At 41.6% G+C, this 21,764-nt stretch overlaps 1 protein-coding gene across 2 annotated transcripts; it reads right to left on the reverse strand.

Moving 5' to 3' along the window:
- Positions 1-14,580: 14,580 nt before the first annotated feature.
- Positions 14,581-20,862, reverse strand: LOC120983007 (protein argonaute-2-like). 2 transcript variants are annotated; one of them, XM_040413123.1, is made up of 6 exons: positions 20,791-20,861; positions 17,460-17,519; positions 17,334-17,353; positions 15,292-15,315; positions 14,845-15,114; positions 14,581-14,814 (listed from the first exon to the last, which is right to left on the reverse strand). In XM_040413123.1, the coding sequence occupies exons 2-6, from the start codon at positions 17,467-17,469 to the stop codon at positions 14,698-14,700; spliced, it is 441 nt and encodes a 146-aa protein (XP_040269057.1). In that variant the 5' UTR covers positions 17,470-17,519; positions 20,791-20,861; the 3' UTR covers positions 14,581-14,697. The 2 variants fall into 2 exon arrangements, with proteins under 2 accessions (XP_040269057.1, XP_040269056.1); XM_040413122.1 differs by having other exon boundaries at positions 14,581-15,114; positions 20,791-20,862.
- Positions 20,863-21,764: the final 902 nt, after the last annotated feature.

Consider the following 21,764-nt stretch of genomic DNA (forward strand, 5'->3'; position numbering starts at 1 on the left):
GACACAGGCTCAGCCTGCACCTGATGTAGGATATAGCAAAAAATAACCACACTATTGATGGTTAAAAGCACTTGGTGGTAGCTTGTGCTGGCGCACCACAAGCCACAAAATGGCCGCCGATCACCCCAGAAAAAAGTGATATAAAAACGCTCTGGGCAGCCTAAAAAAAGTCAGCAATTCAATATCAGCACTTCAATGATCCACAGCTGGAGATCAATCACTGAATTAAGTCTTTTGGAGGAGTTAATCTGCCTAATCTCGCCCTAACATCGCAGCAGCAACCTCTCCCTATGCTTGTATCAGCAGAGTGACGTGCAGCGCTACGTGACCCAAGCTTATATAGAGGCTGGGTCACATGCTGCACTGGCCAATCACAGCCATGCCAATAGTAGGCAAGGCTGTGATGGCCTCTTGGGGCAAGTAGTATGACGCTTGTTGATTGGCTGCTTTGCAGCCTTTCAAAAAGCGCCGAACACCGAACCCGAACCCGGACTTTTACGAAAATGTTCGGGTTCGGGTCCGTGTCACGGACACCCCAAAATTCGGTACGAACCCGAACTATACAGTTCGGGTTCGCTCATACCTAAAACTGGGTGAGGAATGGAAGGAGAGACTAGAAAAGTTCATAAGCAAAGGTGTGGAGTAAAAATATACAAAAACCTCTTAATGGTATGTATACTAATGCTAGAAGCCTGACTAATAAAACTGGTGAACTGGAATTAGTGATGTGTGAGGAGGACTATGACATAGTGGGAATAACTGAGACATGGCTGGATGATAGCTATGACATAGTGGGAATAACTGAGACATGGCTGGATGATAGCTATGACTGGGCGGTTAACTTACAGGGTCACAGTCTGTTTAGAAAGGATCGTCAATATTGGAGAGGGGGAGGGGTCTGCCTTTATGTAAAGTCCTGTCTAAGGTCTGTTTCACAGTTGCGTTGTGGTATTCCGATTTTGAGATCCAGCAAAGGATCTCAAAACCGGGCCAAAATGGTTCAATTTTACCCATTCATTGTTAATGAGGTTGAAACTGATCAGGATGAATCAAGATACATTCTGTTCCATTTCATTGCCTTTTTTGATTGGACACAAAACTGCTGGTTTTGTGTCCAGTCTGTGAAATGGAACAAACCAGATCCGGCAGCAAAGTCAATGTAAGTCAAGGATGCTGGATCCTTTTTTTCAGATCCCAAAAAACTGGATCCGTCAGCCATTGACTTACAATGATTTTAGTGCCAAAGCCGGTTCGGTTTCATTGTAACAAAACTGCATCCTAACGGAAAGGATGCACCTGGATTTGTTGACATCAAATGGAAACGTTCTGGTCCGGTTTTGAGATCCTCTGCCAGATCTCAAAACCAGAGACCATAAAACAAGTGTTAAACAAGCCTAAAGCCCACAGTCTGGGAAGATATAAGCGAGGGACATGAATATGTGGAGTTACTGTGGGTAGAAATACATGGAGGCAAAAACAATAATAAAGTACTGATAGGAGTTTATTATGATATAGAGGGTTAGTGTCTGCACCGATAGGAAACAGTGGTGTGGCCACTGAGGAAGAAGCACTGTGCTTTGAAATGCGTCTGATACCCGCAGCATCGCCACCCTACAGATCGCAAACACAGCATTTGAAAATAGGATTAAAAAGACACTCATCGATCTTTTCAAAGAACGCATCATTTTGAAGATTCGCATCAATTGGAAGACTTGCATCGATACCCGTGCTTTTTTTCAAACTCCAAGCCGCCGCTCCCGCCCACGTGGGACGCCACATCATGGGCAGGTAGAGCAAGGCCGGAGAATAACACAGCAGCAGAACGGGTAACGTAACACCAATAGGGTGCCTCTACAATGAGCACACCTGTCTATGTTCCTCCCCCCCATTTTTTTATTTGCAAATTGCCTCCCACATCTATATCTTGCAGGAGTTTATTATAAGCCACCAAATATAACAGAGTCGAAATAGACAAGGCGGCAAATCATAATGAGGTTGTTATTATGGGGGACTTCAACTATCCAGATTTAGACCTAAAAACTAAAACCTGTATATCTCATAAAGGAAACAGGTTCTTGGCAATAACCAAAGACAATTACCTTTCCCAAGTAGTTCAGGATCTGACTAGATGGCCACAATGGACTTAGTATTAACCAATAGACCTAACAGAACAACAGATGTGCAGGTTGGGGGACACCTGGGAAATAGTGACCATAAAATAATAACCTTCCAATTGCCATTCAAAAAAGTGTTTCTTCAGGGAGGAACTAAAATACCAAACTTCCAAAAAGCTAAATTTGATCAGCTAAGAGAGGACATTGGCCTAACTAACTGGGACAAAGTCCTCAAAAATAAAAGTACAGCCACACAATGGAATATTTTTTAAAGCATCCTAAACTCTAATTGTGAGAGGTACATACCTTATGGGAATAAAAGGTTAAGGAACAAGAAAAAAAACTATGTGGATAGAAATGTCAAGGAAGCAAAACATGACAAAAAGAAAGCATTTAAATCACTAAAACAGGAGGGTAGTGAGGAAGCACTGAAAAGCTATAAGGGAAAAAAAATAGAATATATAAAAGACAAATAAAAGCAAACAAGCTGGAGATGGAGATTCATTGCCAAAGAGAGTAAAACTAATCCTAAAAATGTTCCTTAATTATATAAATGGTAAAAAGTTTAAACCTGAAAGCATGATGAGGCAGGAGTTGTAGAGAGCTATGAGGAGAAAATGAATCGAATTAATTATCTTTTTTCTCCAGATGACATGCAGAGTGTAGTAGTAAATTCACCATTAATGGTGGCCTGTCTGACCCAAAAAGAAGTACAGTAGTATCTTAAAAAGATCAAAATAGACAAATCATGGGATCCAGTTGGAATACACCCAGCCTGGGGCTGCCGTGCACCTTGCTGGTGTGCTGGATACCTGTACAGAGTCCTGTTTGGTGTGTGAGCTCCTGTACGTATATGCACGGGTTCCAGTCGTGGTGGCAGCGGCAGGTAAACGTCTTGTCTGGTGTTCTTACCTGCCGACTCTGTTGATGTATTCAGTCTTCCACGTTTCCCTGCAGCTAGGCCATTTGAGACTCCTGTTCCTCCGTGTCTGGGAGAACAGGTTGTCTTTCCCCTGCTCCTATGTGAGGGATTCTCAGGGCGACTCAGGGCCAAAGGTATCCAGAGTATGAGCCGTCCTACCATCAAGGTCCACTCATACGGTTAGGAGTTAGGACGAGGATTAGGGACACAATAGGAGGTTACATGCTCCCTGATTCCGGCATCCTGGCCTAGCTGCTTCCCCTTTATATCTGACATTGTATGGTGGGGGGTTTCCCCCACTCCCCACCGTGACCATATGATGTCAAGGTGGATTTGCATGCTGTGGTGGGTTAGCAAGATTTTGCGTTTTCTCTCTGTATGGTGCTGTGGTGGGTTGTAGGATGGTACACAGATAAGCATGCCAAGATCACACAACATTGAAGTTTGGACCCAAATCTTCCATGAATTGGGTCATTTACATACTGGTATACAGAAATTTTAAGTGACCCATATTTGGTACCATTCCAGGTATTACTTTGGTTGCCCTCCTATAAACCCTCTCAAGTTCTGATAATGTGTTTCTTGTGCACAGGAGCCCAGATTGGACAATACTCCATGTGCAAATAGTGATTTGTAAAGTGGTAGAACTATGTTCTTATCATGTGCATCTATGCCCCTTTGATGCACCCCATGATCGTATTAGCCTTGGCAGCAGCTGCTTGACACTGGTTGCTACAGATAAAAGGGGTTGGTCCCACCCACACCTATCTCTAGAATGGAGCCAGCTCATGAGGAGAAATGATGGACCGGACAGGCTGTGGTAATGGACACTGCATGCAAGTGATTCTGCCCATTAGCCGCACCTCCATCCTCCTCCTCTCTGTACTTCATGTCTCCTCATAAACTCCATTCCTACAGAGATTCAGCTGAAGATCTTATCAGCTGTATTCAGGATTATAATCCCTGACAAGTACAGCAGAGAGGAGGATGAGGCAGTTCTTTTGCTCAGTGTTGTGAAGTAACTTGTCCTGCTGTGTGATTAGGACAGGTTTTGTATATACTAATAGGATAGCGGCCATTTTATTTCTCCTAATGATTGCTCCCTAGACAAAACAAGCCATTATAACTTGTTAGCTGCAAGCATACATATTGTGGCATAAATGAAAACGTTGAATCCTTTTTTTGGAGGTTAATCATAGAATTTATAAGCTCACTATTTTTGAGAAGATTTAATCAATTTGAACTGACATGGTGGAACCTTACCTTTTTAAAGGCTATGTATAGCCGACGTGGGGAGGGGGGGGGGGGCAAACTGGGCAGTTGTCCAGGGCCCCCAACGTCTAAGAGGCCTCCTGCTTCAGTGCTCCTGTTCAGCTGTACATCCATGGAAGCGACGAGGCGGACAGCTGAACAGCCTCACTTTAAACTGCAGTGTCCTGGACTAGGGCAGTGTTCCCTCTAAACTGCGCAGGTTAGAGGGCCTGGCTGGCATTGTGCTGAGATTGACAGTACCTGTATTTTTTCTTTTTTACCCATTGCGGTAATTTTATCAGCTTCAATGCTTTTTTTATCAGCTGCTGACTGATGAAGTGGAAGGAACAGAGCGCAGTGGGTGCCCGCATCTCAGCTGCTTAGGAGTCCATGCTTTGACTCCATATATGGCTTGGGAGTCCCTGCTCTATGTCCATATATGATTGTGAAGATGAAGGGGGTATTCCCAAGCATGCTTGGGGATACCCTGTGTATTTAAGTTTTATTTAGTATCTATTTTTGAAGTGTTTCAGAGGCAAGAGCCTTAACCACTGAGCTATACAGGGTGGGCCATTTATATGGATACACCTTAATAAAATGGGAATGGTTGGTGATATTAACTTCCTGTTTGTGGCACATTAGTATATGTGAGGGGGGAAACTTTTCAAGATGGGTGGTGACCATGGCGGCCATTTTGAAGTCGGTCATTTTGAATCCAACTTTTGTTTTTTTAATAGGAAGAGGGTCATGTGACACATCAAACTTATTGGGAATTTCACACGAAAAACAATGGTGTGCTTGGTTTTAACGTAACTTTATTCTTTCGGGAGTTATTTACAAGTTTCTCTTTGTTTACAGCCATTGACATGTCGGCGAGGTTAACACGTGAGGAGCGGATAGAAATTGTGTTGATGTCTGGTGAACGCAGTAACCAGGTCATTGCAGCAGATTTCAATGCAAGACCCTACGAGACCACCTATCTCCCATGCTACAGTTAGCAAACTGCTTGCTAAGTTTCGTGAAACTGGTTCAGTATTGGATTTGCCAAAATGTGGACGCATGAAATCTGTCTCTAATGAAGAAACATCAGTGGCTGTCCTAGCTTCATTCAGCAAGAGCCCACAGCGTAGCACTCGCTGCATGTCACTGGATAGTGGCATTAGTCGAACATCCCTTGGGCGGATATTAGCTACTCACAAATGGCACCCTTACAAACTCCAGCATATCAACGAGGACGACCCAGATCAGCGCACTGAATTTGCAGAAACAAAACAAAAATTGCAGAAGCAAAACAAAAATTGGAACAGAACCCTCTTTTTACGCAGAAGATTTTGTTCAGTGATGAGGCAAACATTTATGTGAATGGTGAAGTTAACAAACAAAACCACCGCTATTGGTCTGACACTAACCCACATTGGATAGATCCCTCCAAGACTGTTGGAACAAAAAAATTTATGGTATGGTGTGGTATATGGGGTACAAAGATAGTGGCGCCATTCTTCATCAATGGAAACTTCAAGTCCAGGACCTCCAAGGTAATGTTTTTAGAAATACCACCAGTGCCACGAGAGTCACTGGAGCTTAGGGAGTTAAATAAGTGGCTCAGAAGCTGGTGCAGGAAGGAATGGTTTGGGTTCATGGAGAACTGGGCTGACTTCGCAGTCAGTTACAGGCTCTACAGTAGGGACAGACTGCACCTCAATGGGGAGGGTGCAACTGCCCTGGGGGGAAATATGGTTAGACGGCTGGAGGAGCTTTTAAACCAGGATCGGGAAGAGGGGGGGGGGAGGTGTCATACTAATAAGGGGGTAGATAGTGTAGATAGAGAGTGGGTTATAGAAGGGGACAGTGGGGATTTAATGGGGGCTGGGGTTAGAAAGGAAAATAGGGAGAAGACTGGGCAGAACTATACACTTATAAAAAATAAAACTGCTGATAACAAGAACCTGTTACATACAAAAATTAACCAAGGTAACCAAAAAATCCTGGATAATCGCTTTACAGGAAATAGTAATTTAAAATGTATTTTCACAAATGCCAGAGGCTATGGTACTAGAAGAACACATAGATGTAGTTGGTGTAGCTAAGACATGGTTGGACTCTTCGCATGACTGGGCTGCTAATATTGACGGTTTTACACTATTTAGGAAAGACCGGGTCAATAGAAAAGGTGGTGGCGTGTGGCTGTATGTGAGGAGTGATCTGAAGACAAGTGTGAAAGAGGCAATTGTGCGTGAGGATGTGGAAACCTTATGGGTGGAAGTTCAAAGGGATATAAACACTGAAAAAATAATCCTTAGTGTAATCTATAGACCCCCTAACATCACAGAAGAGATAGAAACGCAACTGTATAACCAAATAGAGCGGGTGGCACAGGCTGGTACAGTAGTCATAATGGGAGATTTTAACTTCCCAGACATTGACTGGGGTCATGGTTCTGCCTCAACTGCAAAGGGGAGAAAATTCCTCAACTTGCTGCAGGACCACTTTATGGACCAGTTTGTAGAAGCTCCCACTAGGGGCGATGCTCTGCTAGGTCTGGTAATTTCTAATGATGCAGAGCTTGTTGGCAATGTTACTGTTCGAAAAACATTGGTAATAGTGACCACAATATAATTATATTCCCTCTAAACTATAAGAAGCAAACTCTGTCAGGCAGAGCAAAGACACTGAATTTCAAAAAGGCTAATTTCCATGGGTTGAGGGCAGCATTTCAGGGCATAGACTGGGAGCAGCTACTGTCACATAATAATACAGAGGATAAATGGGAGAGCTTCAAATCCACATTGAGTAATTGCACAATTTTTTTTATTCCTTTAGGTAACAAGTATAAACAGCTAAAATTAAACCCCCCATGGCTTATAGCTACTGTAAAAAGAGCAATAAAAGACAAAAAGAGGGCATTCAAAAAATACAAATCCAGGGTCAGCATGTAGCATTTGAAGATTACAAAGGGCTTAATAAAATCTGCAAAAAGGAGATAAAATTAGCAAAGATACAAAATGAACAGCAGGTAGCAAAATAAAGCAAAACAAATCCCAAAAAGTTTTTTAAATGTATAAATGCAAAAAAACCTAGGTCTGAGCAAGTAGGGTCCCTAAATAATGGTAAAGGGAGGGTAGTCACTGAAGATGAGGAAAAGGCAGAGTTCCTAAATAGTTTTTTTTTAGCTCTGTATATACAAAAGAAGAGAAAGGAGCTGATATCTGTGGCACCGGGGTTGTTAGTATATCCAGTGATATACTCAATTGGCTAATTGTAGATATGGTCCAAGAGAAATTAAATAGGGTAAACGTGAACGAAACTCCGGGTCCAGGTGGATTACACCCAAGAGTGTTTAAAGAGCTCTGTTCAGTTATTGCTGTTCCCCTGTTTATAATTTTTAAGGATTCTCTAGGGACTGGTACAGTGCCAAGTGATTGGCGCAAGGCAAACGTTGTGCCCATATTCAAAAAAGGATCAAGGTCCTCCACAGGTAATTATAGACCAGTTAGTTTAACTTCTGTTGTGGGAAAAATGTTTGAAGGAATCTTAAGGGACTATATACAGGAGTATGTGACTATAAATAATATTATAAGTGATAACCAGCATGGGTTTAACAAGGACAGAAATTGTCAGACTAAACTTGAAGAGAAATGTGAATCCATCTTGTTTACCTTAAATATGTAAAGAATTGTTATAACATCTCACCCACGCACTGTTTCAAGTTCCCCCGCTGTGAGTTAGGTTTGCTTATCTGTCCCAGGACAGATTCTGGGAATCTCCCAGAACTAGTACAAACGTTCTTGCCTTATTCAGGGTCATTCGGCACAACTGCGTACATTCTTATATGTGAATGATTAAAACCTATTCTTTTTGCTTACTGCACGTACACATACCATATAAGGATGTTCCGGTAGTATGTGTATGAGCACCAATGTTTATCTTTTATGATTAGTTTAACGCTGTTGTTATGCAAACTTTTCTACTGCCTATATAAGGCCAAGCGATAGCATAATAAAGTTAGAGTATTTCTCAGTGATACCTGTGTGTGTGTGTCATGTTATTGCTAGCTGAGGTCCTGACGTCAGTGACATCAAACCAAGGTGGTCGTAGCGGTCCAGAAAGGTCCAAATCCTTTCAATTTGGGGGCTCCATCTGGGATAGAGAATGCCATCCTCGTGTCCGGTAAGAGAGACATCCCTTTTGTCCACTGCCCGGTCCGAGGGCACTGGCCACATCTCTACCCGTGAGTTTTTTTTATGTATCCGAGATACATTGTTAAGCCTTAAAAATAGACTCAGGGAGTTTATAATAAGTACTTGGAGTACTTTCATGAATGAGGCCGACACTTGGAGTGCCACGCACGGCAAAGGATCTCAGGGAGATCTATCCGTAAGTTGTTTTGTGTCAGGGACACACCATAGGATCTCAGGAAGATCTATTTACTTTATCTAACTGTCAACAGAGATTTTTTAGTACCAGGGGTACATGTAAGAGAACAGTCTCGGGGAGACCTGACTTACCTTGGTTTGACGCATACCTATATTTAGAGTATAAGATACATAAAGTGTTAAGATTCATCTGTTTGTGTGAGAGCTATTGTTCTGGTGGTAAGTGTAAGAACATATCTCACTGTAATATTATCACTCTGTCATTTGGTGAATTTTCTTACTGTGGGTGGAGGAAAATCTAAGTGTGAGTTTCCCCCTCCCAACATAGGGACTGCAGACTGCAAATAGTGACAGCCTCCTTCCCAGTCTCATGCTGACTGTAAAGCAGAGTGTTTCCTCATGGACCTCAGACAAAATATAAGACTTTGAGAAACACTTATATGAGAAGGAGGCAGTGGGATGCTTTGAGATCAGGAAGATACAGACCCTCACACATAATTACAAAAGTTCAGGAGCCAACACTGTGAGCAAACAGACAGCCGAGACATTTCTCAGTTGCTCTCAGCCATCCCTGCAGATGCTGTCTGTTTCAGCGTGATAGACCTTCAAGAATGCTTTCTTCTCTATCCCGGTTGACAAGCAGACCAGACTCCTTTTTTGCTTTTTCCTTTGAGGGTCGTCAACTCACCTGGTGCAGGATGCCCCAGGGATTTGCTGATTCACCTGTAGTGTACAAAATTGTCCTCCAAGCCAGTTTAAAACCATTGCACCCCCCCTAGGGTTCTGTACTCTTGATATACGTGGATGATTTGTTATTGTGAAGTGTGTCAGAGGAGGCCAATGTAACAGATGGTTTATCTTTGTTGAAATGGTTGTCTGAATGTGGACACAAGGTGTCACGCAAGAAAATGCAATGGTGTAAAAAGCAAGTTGAATACTTGGGATTTGTTCTCACAAAGGGAGAAAGGAGAATCAGCACAGAAAGAGTGCAGTCTGTTGCGGGCCTGGTCACCCCGCACACCAAGAAAGAAGTGTTATCTTTCCTTGGTATGATAAACTACTGCAGACAATGGATTACTGATTGCTCTCCTACTATGACAATGTAATGAGACAAGCCACTCTGGCAGACATGCCAGATCTCAACAGGTGGTCTGAGGAAATGTTTAATACATATGATTATTTGAAATGTTCTTTAATGACAAGTCCGGGTTTGGGCCTCCCTGACTACAAACTCACATTCCACGTATATGCTCGACAAAATTGTAAAACCATGGGGGGTGTGCTGACACAATATCACGGAGGCAAGTTACGTCCTTGTGCCTTTTTCTCAAAGGTGGTTCCAGCATCCGTCCAAGGAATGCTGGCCTGTCTGAGATCTCTTGCAGCCTGTGCTACCACACATGATGTAGTAGGCCTTCTCAAAGGCATACACATACAGCACATGTCCGCACAAAGACTATCTGGCTATGAGATTCTACTCCTCAGCAATCCCTCCCTCCAAATCAAATACGCAACAAACACCTCAGGTCCAGCACCTATCTTAAATGCCCAATTAGGACTTAAAGGACCTGAGGATCACTTGACAGAGGCACATGATTGTATACATGTCATACAACTTTTAGAAGCCATAAGATTGCCCTCACAGATTGCAATTGTCCACTGCAGGGGGCGCATACTGGTAAAAATCATGTGTCCCAAGGCAATGCCCTGGCAGATGCGGAGGCCAAGAAGGCTGCACTGATGGCCCCGGCCACATTGCAAATAATGAATTTAGTACCTCCTTCACTTGAGTTAACTCAAATGCTTGTGGATCTCCAGTCCTAAGCTACTGACGATGAAATGGCCGATTGGTGTTATTCAATCTTGCAGAAGAATCCTAGGACAGGATTAATCTGCAAAAAGGGGAAACCATGCATACCACAGTACAGCTCCCCTCTGTTCATTGCACATTTTCATGAAGTAGGACACAACAGCATTCAAACAACACACATGCTGCTAGCACAGAATTTCTATATTTCTATATTACAGGCATTAAACAGTTAGTGTCAGATTATGTGGTAAGGTGTATCACATGTTTGAGGAACAACCCAAACACCAATGTCAAAGTCCCACATCAACACCTTGATTACCCCACCACTCCTTTTACACATCTGCAGGTAGACTTCACACACATACCTAGACAGAAAGGTCAACAAGAATATGCCTTGGTCATAGTTGACATGTTCTCAAGATGGCCAGATGTCTACCCTACAAGATCAGAAGATGCCAAAACAGTAGCAAGGATACTGACACATGACATCATTCCAAGGTGGGGCTGTCCAAGGGCCAGCTTTCACCTCAAAGGTAAACAAGGAGCTGACAAGACTCCTTAAGGTTGAATGGAAATTTCATATCCCATACCACCCACAAAGCTCCGGCATTGTGGAACGCATGAACAGAACCCTAAAAGATAAATTGAGAAAGGCAACAGGGGGCACATTTGAGAAATGGAAAGATATACTGCTAATAGTCTTAGCTGAGATCAGGATTAGTGATGAGCGGCAGGTGCCATATTAGATTTCGACGAAATTCGCGAATATTCTATCGAATATTCGCGAATTTCGTCGAAATCTAATATTCGTCATTATTCTTGTTATCGCGATTAATATGCGATTTAAATAATCGTGTATTGCGATTTTAACTTATAGGCTACTCTCCTATTGAAATAGCAATGCGATTAATTCAAGTTATGACAATCGAATTTCGATTTTAACTTAGCACTGCTATATTAAATATTCGTTAATTCTAGCTTAATATGGAATATAGCAGTGCTAAGTTAAAATCGAAATTCGATTATTATAACTTGATTTTTTTTTTTTTATTGTTATATTTTTTTCTTTCCCACTTCCCTAAAGTTGTTCTTACCTGTCCTTTGGATTCCTGGCTTCCTGGCTGCTCCAGTCAGTGCCCGTTGCCGCTTCTGCCGACTTCCGTGCTCATGGAGCGTCCCCATCACCATGGGAACGTCTCCATATACTAGAATGTACTGTCTGATTTGAGAATTACGTGAAAAATCGCAATTCGATTATTTCAAGTTATAATAATCGAATTTCGATTTTAACTTGGCACTGCTATATTTAATTCTAGCCTAATATGGAATATAGGAGTGCTAAGTTAAAATCGAAATTCGATTATTATAACTTGAATTAATCGAATTGCGATTTCAACTTGGACCTGGTTTACTATGGTTGGCTTGGTAGAATTAGCGAATATGACGAATGTATTCGTCATATTCCTCAAAACGAATATAACGAATGTATTCGTCATATTCCACAAAACGAAGATAACGAAGTATTCTGCATCTTCGTTTTAGCTACCTATTCATCAACTTCGCTAATTCTAGCAATCATATAGGAAAGTTTACTATAGAGACAGCTAAGTTTAATTCGCTATGCGATTATATTACTTTGCTTTTTTTTTATAAATAGAATAATTATAATAATTATCAGGTATAATTATTCTATTTTTTTTTTTTTAAAAAGCAGTCATATAATCGCATAGCGAATTAAACTTAGCTGTCTCTATAGTAAACTTTCCTATATGATTGCTAGAATTAGCGAAGTTGATGAATAGGTAGCTAAAACGAAGATGCAGAATACTTCGTTATCTTCGTTTTGTGGAATATGACGAATATATTCGTTTTGTGGAATATGACGAATACATTCGTCATATTCGCTAATTCTACTAAGCCAACCATAGTAAACCAGGTCCAAGTTGAAATCGCAATTTGATTAATTCAAGTTATAATAATCGAATTTCAATTTTAACTTAGCACTGCTATATTCCATATTAGGCTAGAATTAAATATAGCAATGCTAAGTTAAAATCGAAATTCGATTATTATAACTTGAAATAATCGAATTGCGATTTTTCACGTAATTCTCAAATCCGACAGTACATTCTAGTATATGGAGACGTTCCCATGGTGATGGGGACGCTCCATGAGCACGGAAGTCGGCAGAAGCGGCAACGGGCACTGACTGGAGCAGCCAGGAAGCCAGGAATCCAAAGGACAGGTAAGAACAACTTTAGGAAAGTGGGAAAGAAAAAAATATAACAATATAACAGGGCAGGGATGTAATATTACCACTTTACAAAGCGTTGGTGCGGCCTCATCTGGAATACGCAGTCCAGTTCTGGGCACCAGTACATAGAAAGAATGCACTGCAGCTGGAAAAAGTACAGAGGAGAGCGACTAAAATGATAAAGGGCATGGAGGGTCTTAGTTACGAAGAAATATTAAAAGAATTGAATTTATTTAGTCTTGAGAAGAGACGTCTTAGGGGGGGACATGATTACCCTGTACAAGTATATAAATGGGCCATACAAAAAATACGGCAAAAAGCTGTTCCATGTAAAATGTGCTCAAAAGACAAGGGGGCACTGCTTCCGACTGGAGAAGAAAAAGTTCAGTCTCCAGAAGGGTCAAAGCTTCTTTACTGTAAGAACTGTGAATCTGTGGAATAGACTTCTTCAGGACGTGGTCACAGCAGGAACAGTGGACAGTTTCAAAAAAGGGTTTAGACAAATTCTTAAAAGTAAAAAACATAAATGCTTATGAAAACGTGTAGAAATCTGAGTCTCACTTCCTTCTGGGATTCTTGTCCCCACCTATCCCTTGGTTGAACTTGATGGACATTTGTATTAACTATGTAACTATGTAAGGTCCATCTTCAATTTGGCTCACAACCAAGAAAACATATGTCTTGGCAGTTAAGTTTTAGGCAAGAGCATCTTGCCGCATTTGTGTGAGGGGAGGCGGGGCAAGCGCTATTTAAACTCACTGCGGCGATTGCAAGTTGCCGACAGCTTGTTTTGCGGGACAGCTTGTTCGCGTCACTTCCGGTTTAGTCAAGTGTGGTGTGCGGCTCAGGGACGGTCAGCGCGTGTTCATGGTTTGTGGCGTTTGGCGGGTGCCAGTAAGATCGTGGAGGGTTGGGGTATGGGGGCAGGCAGGTCTCCATAGGCTGCTCATCGAGGTTTTACTCACCAGCCAGGTGCTGGGCGGGCGGCAGGGTTCGAAGGTAAGCATCTGCAGTAACGCTCACTCCCATTCAGCCTGGTGCAAGCACGCCATCTGTTTACCATGGGTGGTACTGCAGACTGGGCAACAGTCTATCTGTGGTTAACCATGTAATTGATGGAATTTCTACATAAGGGGCATTGAAGCGGTCAAGGGGGGGAGGGAGGGTCGCACTGTGCTGCGCTGCGTGCAAGCTTGCTGCTCCTGGGAATGGTGATGTTTTCATGTGGCCCAGGGGTGTCATCTGAATTATTGAAAGATAAGCAGCTGTTTGCATATTGTTTCCCCTTTAGGTTCTATGTTACCACAAAATTCTGGTTTGGTTCAACATCAGTAGCTACAACGTAAACCTAAGCACCATCTCCGCATCAGGGGAAATGTAAGCCTTTCGAGGGGGTTATAGAGGGGTCACGGTCATGGTGGGAAGGGACAAGAATCAACTTCTTATACTCTGTATATGTACTCATATTTTTAGAATTTGTGATAATTTGCAGTATTTTTCCATCAGTGTTGGGCTACATGCACACGACCATATGTGTTTTACAGTCCGTATACCATCCGTTTTGCAGATCCGATGTAACAATGCCTAAAACGGACAAGAATAGGACATATTAATTTTTTTTTTGCAGGGCTACAGAACGGACATAATGATGTGGACAGCACAAGGTGTGCTGTCCACATTTTTTGCGGACCCATTGAAATTAATGGGTCCGCATCCTATCCGCAAAAAAAAAAACGGAATGGAGACGGAAACAAACATTTGTGTGCATGTAGCCTTATTGATCCTTTGGGTACATCAGTGATTGATTTAATAAGTAATAAGACCTTGGTTGACTTAAATAAGAAGAGGAAACGTTCAATTGCTGAAATCATAGAATTTTATTTATATGTTTTAGCTATAGATTAATTTAGTAAGCATGAAGGGACAGTATTTATCATCAGGTATACATAGATATTGGAGTGCAAACCACAGGTTTATGGCTTATCTTTTCCTTGTCTAAAGTTATAAGAAGAATCCTGTCCACGTCCTTGACTCTGTCCTCCTTGCTGGGTTCCACAACTTTGTTGCCCACTGCCCTGACTTCCCCCAGTCTGATCCTGTCCTTGTTGGTATCCACCACCCTGCTGACCACTGCTCTGATCCTGTCCTTGTTGGTATCCACCACCCTGTTGACCACTGCTCTGATCCTGTCCTTGTTGGTATCCACCACCCTGCTGACCACTACTCTGACCCTGTCCTTGTTGATATCCACTACCCTGCTGGCCACTGCTTTGATCTTGTTTTCCACTGCCATACTGGGAGCTGCTGCCAGTTTGCCCTTGGCAACTTCCCTGGCTCTGTTGACCACTGGTTGGGGTTTGGCTGCTTCCTTGGCTTAATATAGCTGAGGTCTATAAAAAAAAACAGACATACATTTTACACTCAAAGGCAACTGTTCATGAAGATTTTTCCTCTGCAATATGTTGAAGACTATAATAAAGTAAGGATCTACAAGTCAAACAGAACATGACTTCAGTTCATACTAATATTTTATAACATGCAATACTTTTTTAACAAGTTCCACTTACCGAGCTCTGTTGGCTGCCAGAAGGCTGGGAAGATAATAATATCAAAATCAAATTAGAGGTTAAATAGATACATTACTCTGATCATTATGTGATCTCTGCCAAATCCAGACTCGCACAATAACCATATATAAAAACTACATTTTAAGTATCCGTATATTTGTATATTTTGCATATGTTCAAAGGAGTTTAGGATTATAAAAAGGGTCTGCTTTTATCACGAGATGCTAGCTTGGTCTGTGGGCTGCATCTGGTACTGAAACTTGGACCTATTTACTTGAATTGGGTTGAGCTGTCATATCAGACACAGCCTATGTATGGATAAGAGTGAAATTTGTCTGGAAAAAGAAGCAGAAAATGTTTCGAGTCTTGGACATATTGATTTCATAATGACATAAGGATATTTGTCTTCTTAATAGATTGTGTACTCCGATGGATGGAGGTAAAATTATAGAGTGGAATAGTTCTATACGAATAGTTGGATATAAATTGTCTTGATATGAACTTATTCTAAAGTCAAAATTGTACATTAGTTACATATTTTGATTTCAGGAGCAATTCAAACTATGTAGAGATTGTGCAAAATATTGTTACACATTAAATACGGATTGTGTACCTACATGTAATAATTTAAGGGTATTAAACAAGAATCATGACTGTAGAGATTCTAAAATCAGCAGTTCAAGCAAGCATTTCTATCATATGTGCAAGCAGTACCCCAGAACAGGGCACTTGCAGAAAGATTTATTATTATTTTGTTAATTAATCTAATGTAATGTTTACAGGATGGTGCACTAGTTTTGTATGGATAGGTCAGGGTTAAAAATCCTGGCTTAACCCTATTAGGAGGCTAGAACATGGACTTAGGCCTGCCCCTAGTTCAGAGGGAGTGTGAGTGTCCTAGCTGAAGAAGAGAGCGGTGCTATATGTGCTCACTCCTCAGAATCACCATCTCTGAGACATTTACTTCAAGAAAACCATTACTACATAAAAGTACTCCAGAAAGAGAGTAAAGAGAGAGGACTAAAGGTCCAGAAGGCTGTGCATTGGAGTGACAGGGACTTTACTGCTGGCCAGCCATATCTTATTTCTGTACCCCTCAGCCAGGGAATTACAAGCAATTTTTTACTACAAACCTATTGCTAGCCTTGGATGCAGAGAGAGAAAGATAGAGGGAAGAGTACCACAATCCCTATCATCGCTGCAATCCATACACTGGTATCAGGGAGGACTTGCACTGTGATCTGCCTGGAACTATGCTTTTATACTATTGTATGTACTACAACTCCCATTCTACACTTTAGTAAACACAGACTTATTTATTTTCTACCACTGGTCTGGTTACTGACTCCAGCACAATTTGCCGACCACAGCACCTACATCTCCTGCCTTACACCCTTACAAATAGACTGACACCAATGACACTTCAACTACCATCAGACAGTAGTACCAACATCAGGGTGTGCCATGAGGGATGAAAAGGTGCTTCTTTCTGTCACTTCCCTGGCCCTAGGGAGCATGGCTATTAGGTCTGCCACTGTGCTTTGTATGACCGTCTGTTACTGCCAGAGCCTCTACCATTCCAATCCTCCGTTCCGCTCCTTCTGGGCTTGTGATATATGGACACTGGTGGGGCATGTACCTCAGGTATTGGGTACAGGGAGCGGGCACTAACAAGCTACTGCCATGACCAGAAAACTTGCACAAAAAGTCATGGCAATAAACTGAAAGGATAACTTCACTTTTGATACGCCAGAGTGACATATCAAAGGTTTTGTGAGGGTCAGAGAGTTAAGAACCCCACCAATCTCCGAAATGACCATCTTCAGCAACGAGGAGATACAGCATTCCAATGCATTTTCTGAGAGACTGGCAGGGGCTTCAGTGCTCGGAGCCCAGGTTTAAAATTTTTGATCTATCACCTTGACACTCAGATTTTTTTAAATCCCAGTATTTTCTGCCTCATCTCAATCATTCCAAACATTTCAGTTCATGAATATGTAATAAATCAGGCTTGTTTCCTATAAGACAAATTCTTCTCTTACCTTCTTGGAGGGGTTTGGTGCTGAAAATGAATAAAAATAAGGTAAATATACTGATCAGATCAATATTTGTGGCAAATAATTAATTTTACTTGGATTAGAAGCCATCTATGAATCTAAGGACCTTACCTCCTTCCATGGCTGTGGTTTGGGTTTATAGGCTCCTACAGAGTATGTGCAGAATAAAAGCTGTTGAGAAATTAATAGTCATTGAACAGATTAAAGGAACACTGTGTGCAAAGCGTATACATTGAATTATGCCTCGTGTAGGAAGTGCAGGCCTCAAGGATTCTCTCTTTCATGTTCTTTCAATGCAATTCATGAACATCTTATTGATTTCAATGGGCATGGTGTTTCATTTTTGCTGTAGGGAAACTTATTGTTAGGTTTAAAGGGCCCATAAACCAGCGTAAGCTGTGTATAGTGTGACCCTGAGTGTGGTTATGTCATTTTTATTTTCATACTTTCTTGCGTTCCAAAAAAGAAACTCTGATCTAGGAGAAATGAGACTGTGTATATGATAACTTTTGTAAAAGATTTACCAAATTGGGCCTCCACATTGAGCTGGTAAACTATAGTCCATATATCACTGTCACTAGTGGGGTACCTCAGGGGCCAGTATTGGGCAGTATTCTCTTCAATATATTTATTAATGATCTTGTAGAAGGCTTGCATAGTAAAGTATCAATTTTCGCAGATGACACTAAACTGTGTAAAGTAATTTACACAGAAGAGGACAATATACTGTATATATACTACAGAGGACAGTATACTGCTACAGAGGGATCGGATAGATTGGAGGCTTGGGCAGATAAGTGGCAGATGAGGTTTAACACTGACAAATATAAAGTTATGCACATGGGAAGGAATAATGCAAGTCACCCGTACATACTAAATGGTAAAACACTGGGTAACACTGACATGGAAAAGGAATTTTAATAAACAGCAAACTAAGCTGCAAAAACCAGTGTCAGGCAGCTGCTGCCAAGGTCAATAAGATAATGGGTTGCATCAGAAGGGGCATAGATGCCCGTGATGAGAACATAGTCCTACCACTTTACAAATCACTAGTCAGACCACACATGGAGTACTGTGTACAGTTCTGGGCTCCTGTAACAGACATAGCAGAGCTGGAGAGGGTCCAGAGGAGGGCAACTAAAGTAATAACTGGAATGGGGCAACTACAGTACCCTGAAATATTATCAAAATTAGGGTTATTCACTTTAGAAAAAAGACAACTGAGGGGAGATCTAATTACTATGTATAACTATATCAGGGGTCAGTACAGAGATCTCTCCCATCATCTATTTATCCCCAGGACTGTGACGAGGGGACATCCTCTGCGTCTGGAGGAAAGAAGGTTTGTACACAAACATAGAAAAGGATTCTTTATGGTAAGAGCAGTGAGACTATGGAACTCTCTGCCTGAGGAGGTGGTGATGGGGAGTACAATAAAGGAATTCAAGAGGGGCCTGGATGTATTTCTGGAGTGTAATAATATTACAGGCTATAGCTACTAGAGAGGGGTCGTTGATCCAGGGAGTTATTCTGATTGGAGTAGGGAAGGAATTTTTTATTCCCCTAAAGTGGGGAAAATTGGCTTCTACCTCACAGTTTTTTTTTTTGGCTTCCTCTGGATCAACTTGCACGATAACAGGCCGAACTGGATGGACAGATGTCTTTTTTCGGCCTTATGTACTATGTTACTATGTTATATACAAAATATTGACTATTCTACTGTTAGGGAAGGGGCAGTTTATGGAGGATCAGACAGCTGGGCTCATTGTAATCTACTAGAGGAATTGGTCATATATTGGTTGTCTTAATATTAAATACAAAGTATGTGGTTAGAAGTTGATATAATACTTTCTTCATTACAACTACAGATCTTATGTAGTAAGTAGTCCAATAAACCTAGGATTATTTACCAGGACATCTGACAGTACCGAATCCACTAATTATTTAGCTTGTCATCACATATAAAGTGGGTGGTTGGCATCACTTTCTGTCATTATATTTTTTTATAACTTGTTACTCAATTATGTTTTCGTCTTCATGTCAGATTGCCGGAGTCTGGTTGAAAAGTCATTGGGATAATTAGCATTTACAAGCCGGATTTCTGTTTCTATAGGATACAGAGTAATAAAATAATAATTCCCTAGAGGGGACCAGGCTCTCGAACGATAAGGTCAGGTTGCATTGCAAGTAAAGGTCTATCCCACTGGTAAGTGGTGAAAATTCTGGTGTTTCTAGCAGCCTGGCTACACCATTGTTGGGGCACCTTAAAGGGGTATTCCCATCTCAGACAATGGGGGCATACCCCATTGTCTGATAGGTGCGGGTCCCGCACCTACAACGAGAACGAAGCGGGGAGCGCTGTGGCTGGAGGACCCGGGGTCCGTCCACCACCAAGCGCTGTTCCCATAGAAGTGAATGGGAGCGCACTCCGCATGCGCGGCCCATGCTCCCATTCTTTTCTAGTGCTCGGCTATTTTCGGAGGCCCCATAGAAATGAATGGAGGGCAGCTGCGCATGCGCAGTGCGCCCTCCGTTCATTTCCCTGCTCTGTTCTCATTGGGACCCGCACCTATCAGACAATGGGGGCATATACTAGCGATATGCCCCCATTGTCTGAGATGGGAAAATCCCTTTAAGCAGAGGAAAACTTGCAACATGATGTGTGATTGATTATGGTTAGTTTTTTTGGGGGAAACGTACTCAAAACAGAAATGTTTTATCCTTAACCCATTATCCAAATTGTACAATCACCCAAAATGATCTGATAATGCAAATTCTTTGTGGCTTCCATCAGCCAATTTGCTCCATAAACACACTACACACAGATCACTCAAGCAAGCAATTACTTAATTTTGTGCAACAATCTATTCCAATAATAGGAAATTGCTGCTGTTTCCATAACTTCCTCCATACAGTCTCTGTGTAATGACTGCACGGATAAGGAACCTCTAAACTCCTCTTCACCATGCTTGTGGTGATGAGAAGGAACAGGGACATGGGACCCCCATAGCAATCATCAGTAAGTCTCTTTGGCATTTAACATTTATCACTTGTGCATAGGTGAAGGCCCTGTAACATGTCCCGGCTTTCCATTTTAGCAACCTATCCCTGAGACTCCAGAGTCCCTCCTAAGTATAGTCCCTATAAATTTCCTGAAATGATCAACAGAAATCATTATACAAGAACGTATAATGGTATAAATCAAAAAGTTTGTCCATATAATAAAAATTATGTTTTATCTATAGATGGATATCTGATATATTGCATGCATGAATCCATAGACACGTTACACTAGTCAGTCAAATATAATCTATTATTTCCTATGTCGGTCCAGAGAAGCACGAAGAAAGAGAAACCTCACAAGCAATGTCTTGCAGAAAAAGTCACCAGGCTGAATTTTCTGTTATGGATGAACTTCTAGTAGTAGTCAGAAGTCACCTACCTTGAGCAAGCAGCAGTAGACTCTGAGATACAACTGTCCATCTCACTCTATTTATACTGGAAGAATAGGTGGATCTAAACACTATGGAATCCAGCCCAACCAAGGTGTAGTCATCTAGACTTCACTGACATAAATATAGTATAAGTCTCATAAAAAATAATAGCTCAGCAAAGACCTAAATGGAACATTTGAAATAGGCTGCAAGTTAATAACTGTAATTTCAGTTGGGAAATAATTACTATGACTATTTCAGATTCCTAGGAGGCCCTGTCTTTTCTGACTTCTTATACATTACCCAGGTAAAATCAGTGAGGGCAAAAAAAGCGCAGACTGAAGAAATAATTGTAACAGGCCACAAAACAGCAATAAATGAGTTCAGGTAATGTTAGGTTAGTTCAAGCTTTCCCTGCACAACCACCTGCAAATCAGAGAAATCTCAGATATTTAGCTCCCTCTGATCCCTAACCATCAGCCCCAGCAATAGCAATGGCTGTTTTGAGGGATCCCGGGTAGAGATGAGCGAACTTCTGTTTTAAGTTCGGCGTCTAAATTTCGGCTTCCGGTTAGCGGAGGATCCCGATATGGATTCCGAATTCCGTTGTGGTCCGTGGTAGCGGAATCAATAATGGCCATTATTGATTCCGCTACCACGGACCACAACGGAATTCGGAATCCATATCGAGATCCTCCGCTAACCGGAAGCCGAACTTTAGACGCCGAACTTAAAACAGAAGTTCGCTCATCTCTAATCCCGGGGTTTACCTGAGATAATCCCTACATTATATGCAACCGTAAATAGGGCCATTAGAAAGTGCATCTTGTCCCGCAGAAAACAAGCACTCATACGGTTATGTGAATGAAAAAATAAAAAAGGTATGTATTTGGGAAAGCTGGGGGTAAAAACATGAAAAAATAGAAAGATTTTCAGTTATTAAGGTGTTTAATCACACATTTATATTAGAAAAATATCCCCC

The sequence above is a fragment of the Bufo bufo genome, assembly GCF_905171765.1.
Source record: "Bufo bufo chromosome 11 unlocalized genomic scaffold, aBufBuf1.1 SUPER_11_unloc_2, whole genome shotgun sequence".
Classification (NCBI taxonomy): Eukaryota; Metazoa; Chordata; class Amphibia; order Anura; family Bufonidae; genus Bufo; species Bufo bufo.

Excerpts from the sequence above, each read along its gene's own strand:
- LOC120983007 (XM_040413122.1), bottom strand. Across the intron at positions 15,316-17,333 it reads CACCAAACCCCTCCAAGAAG|CCTTCTGGCAGCCAACAGAG; the intron begins GTAAGAGAAGAA and ends TTATCTTCCCAG. Across the intron at positions 15,115-15,291 it reads CTGGCAGCCAACAGAGCTCG|ACCTCAGCTATATTAAGCCA; the intron begins GTAAGTGGAACT and ends TTTTTTTTATAG.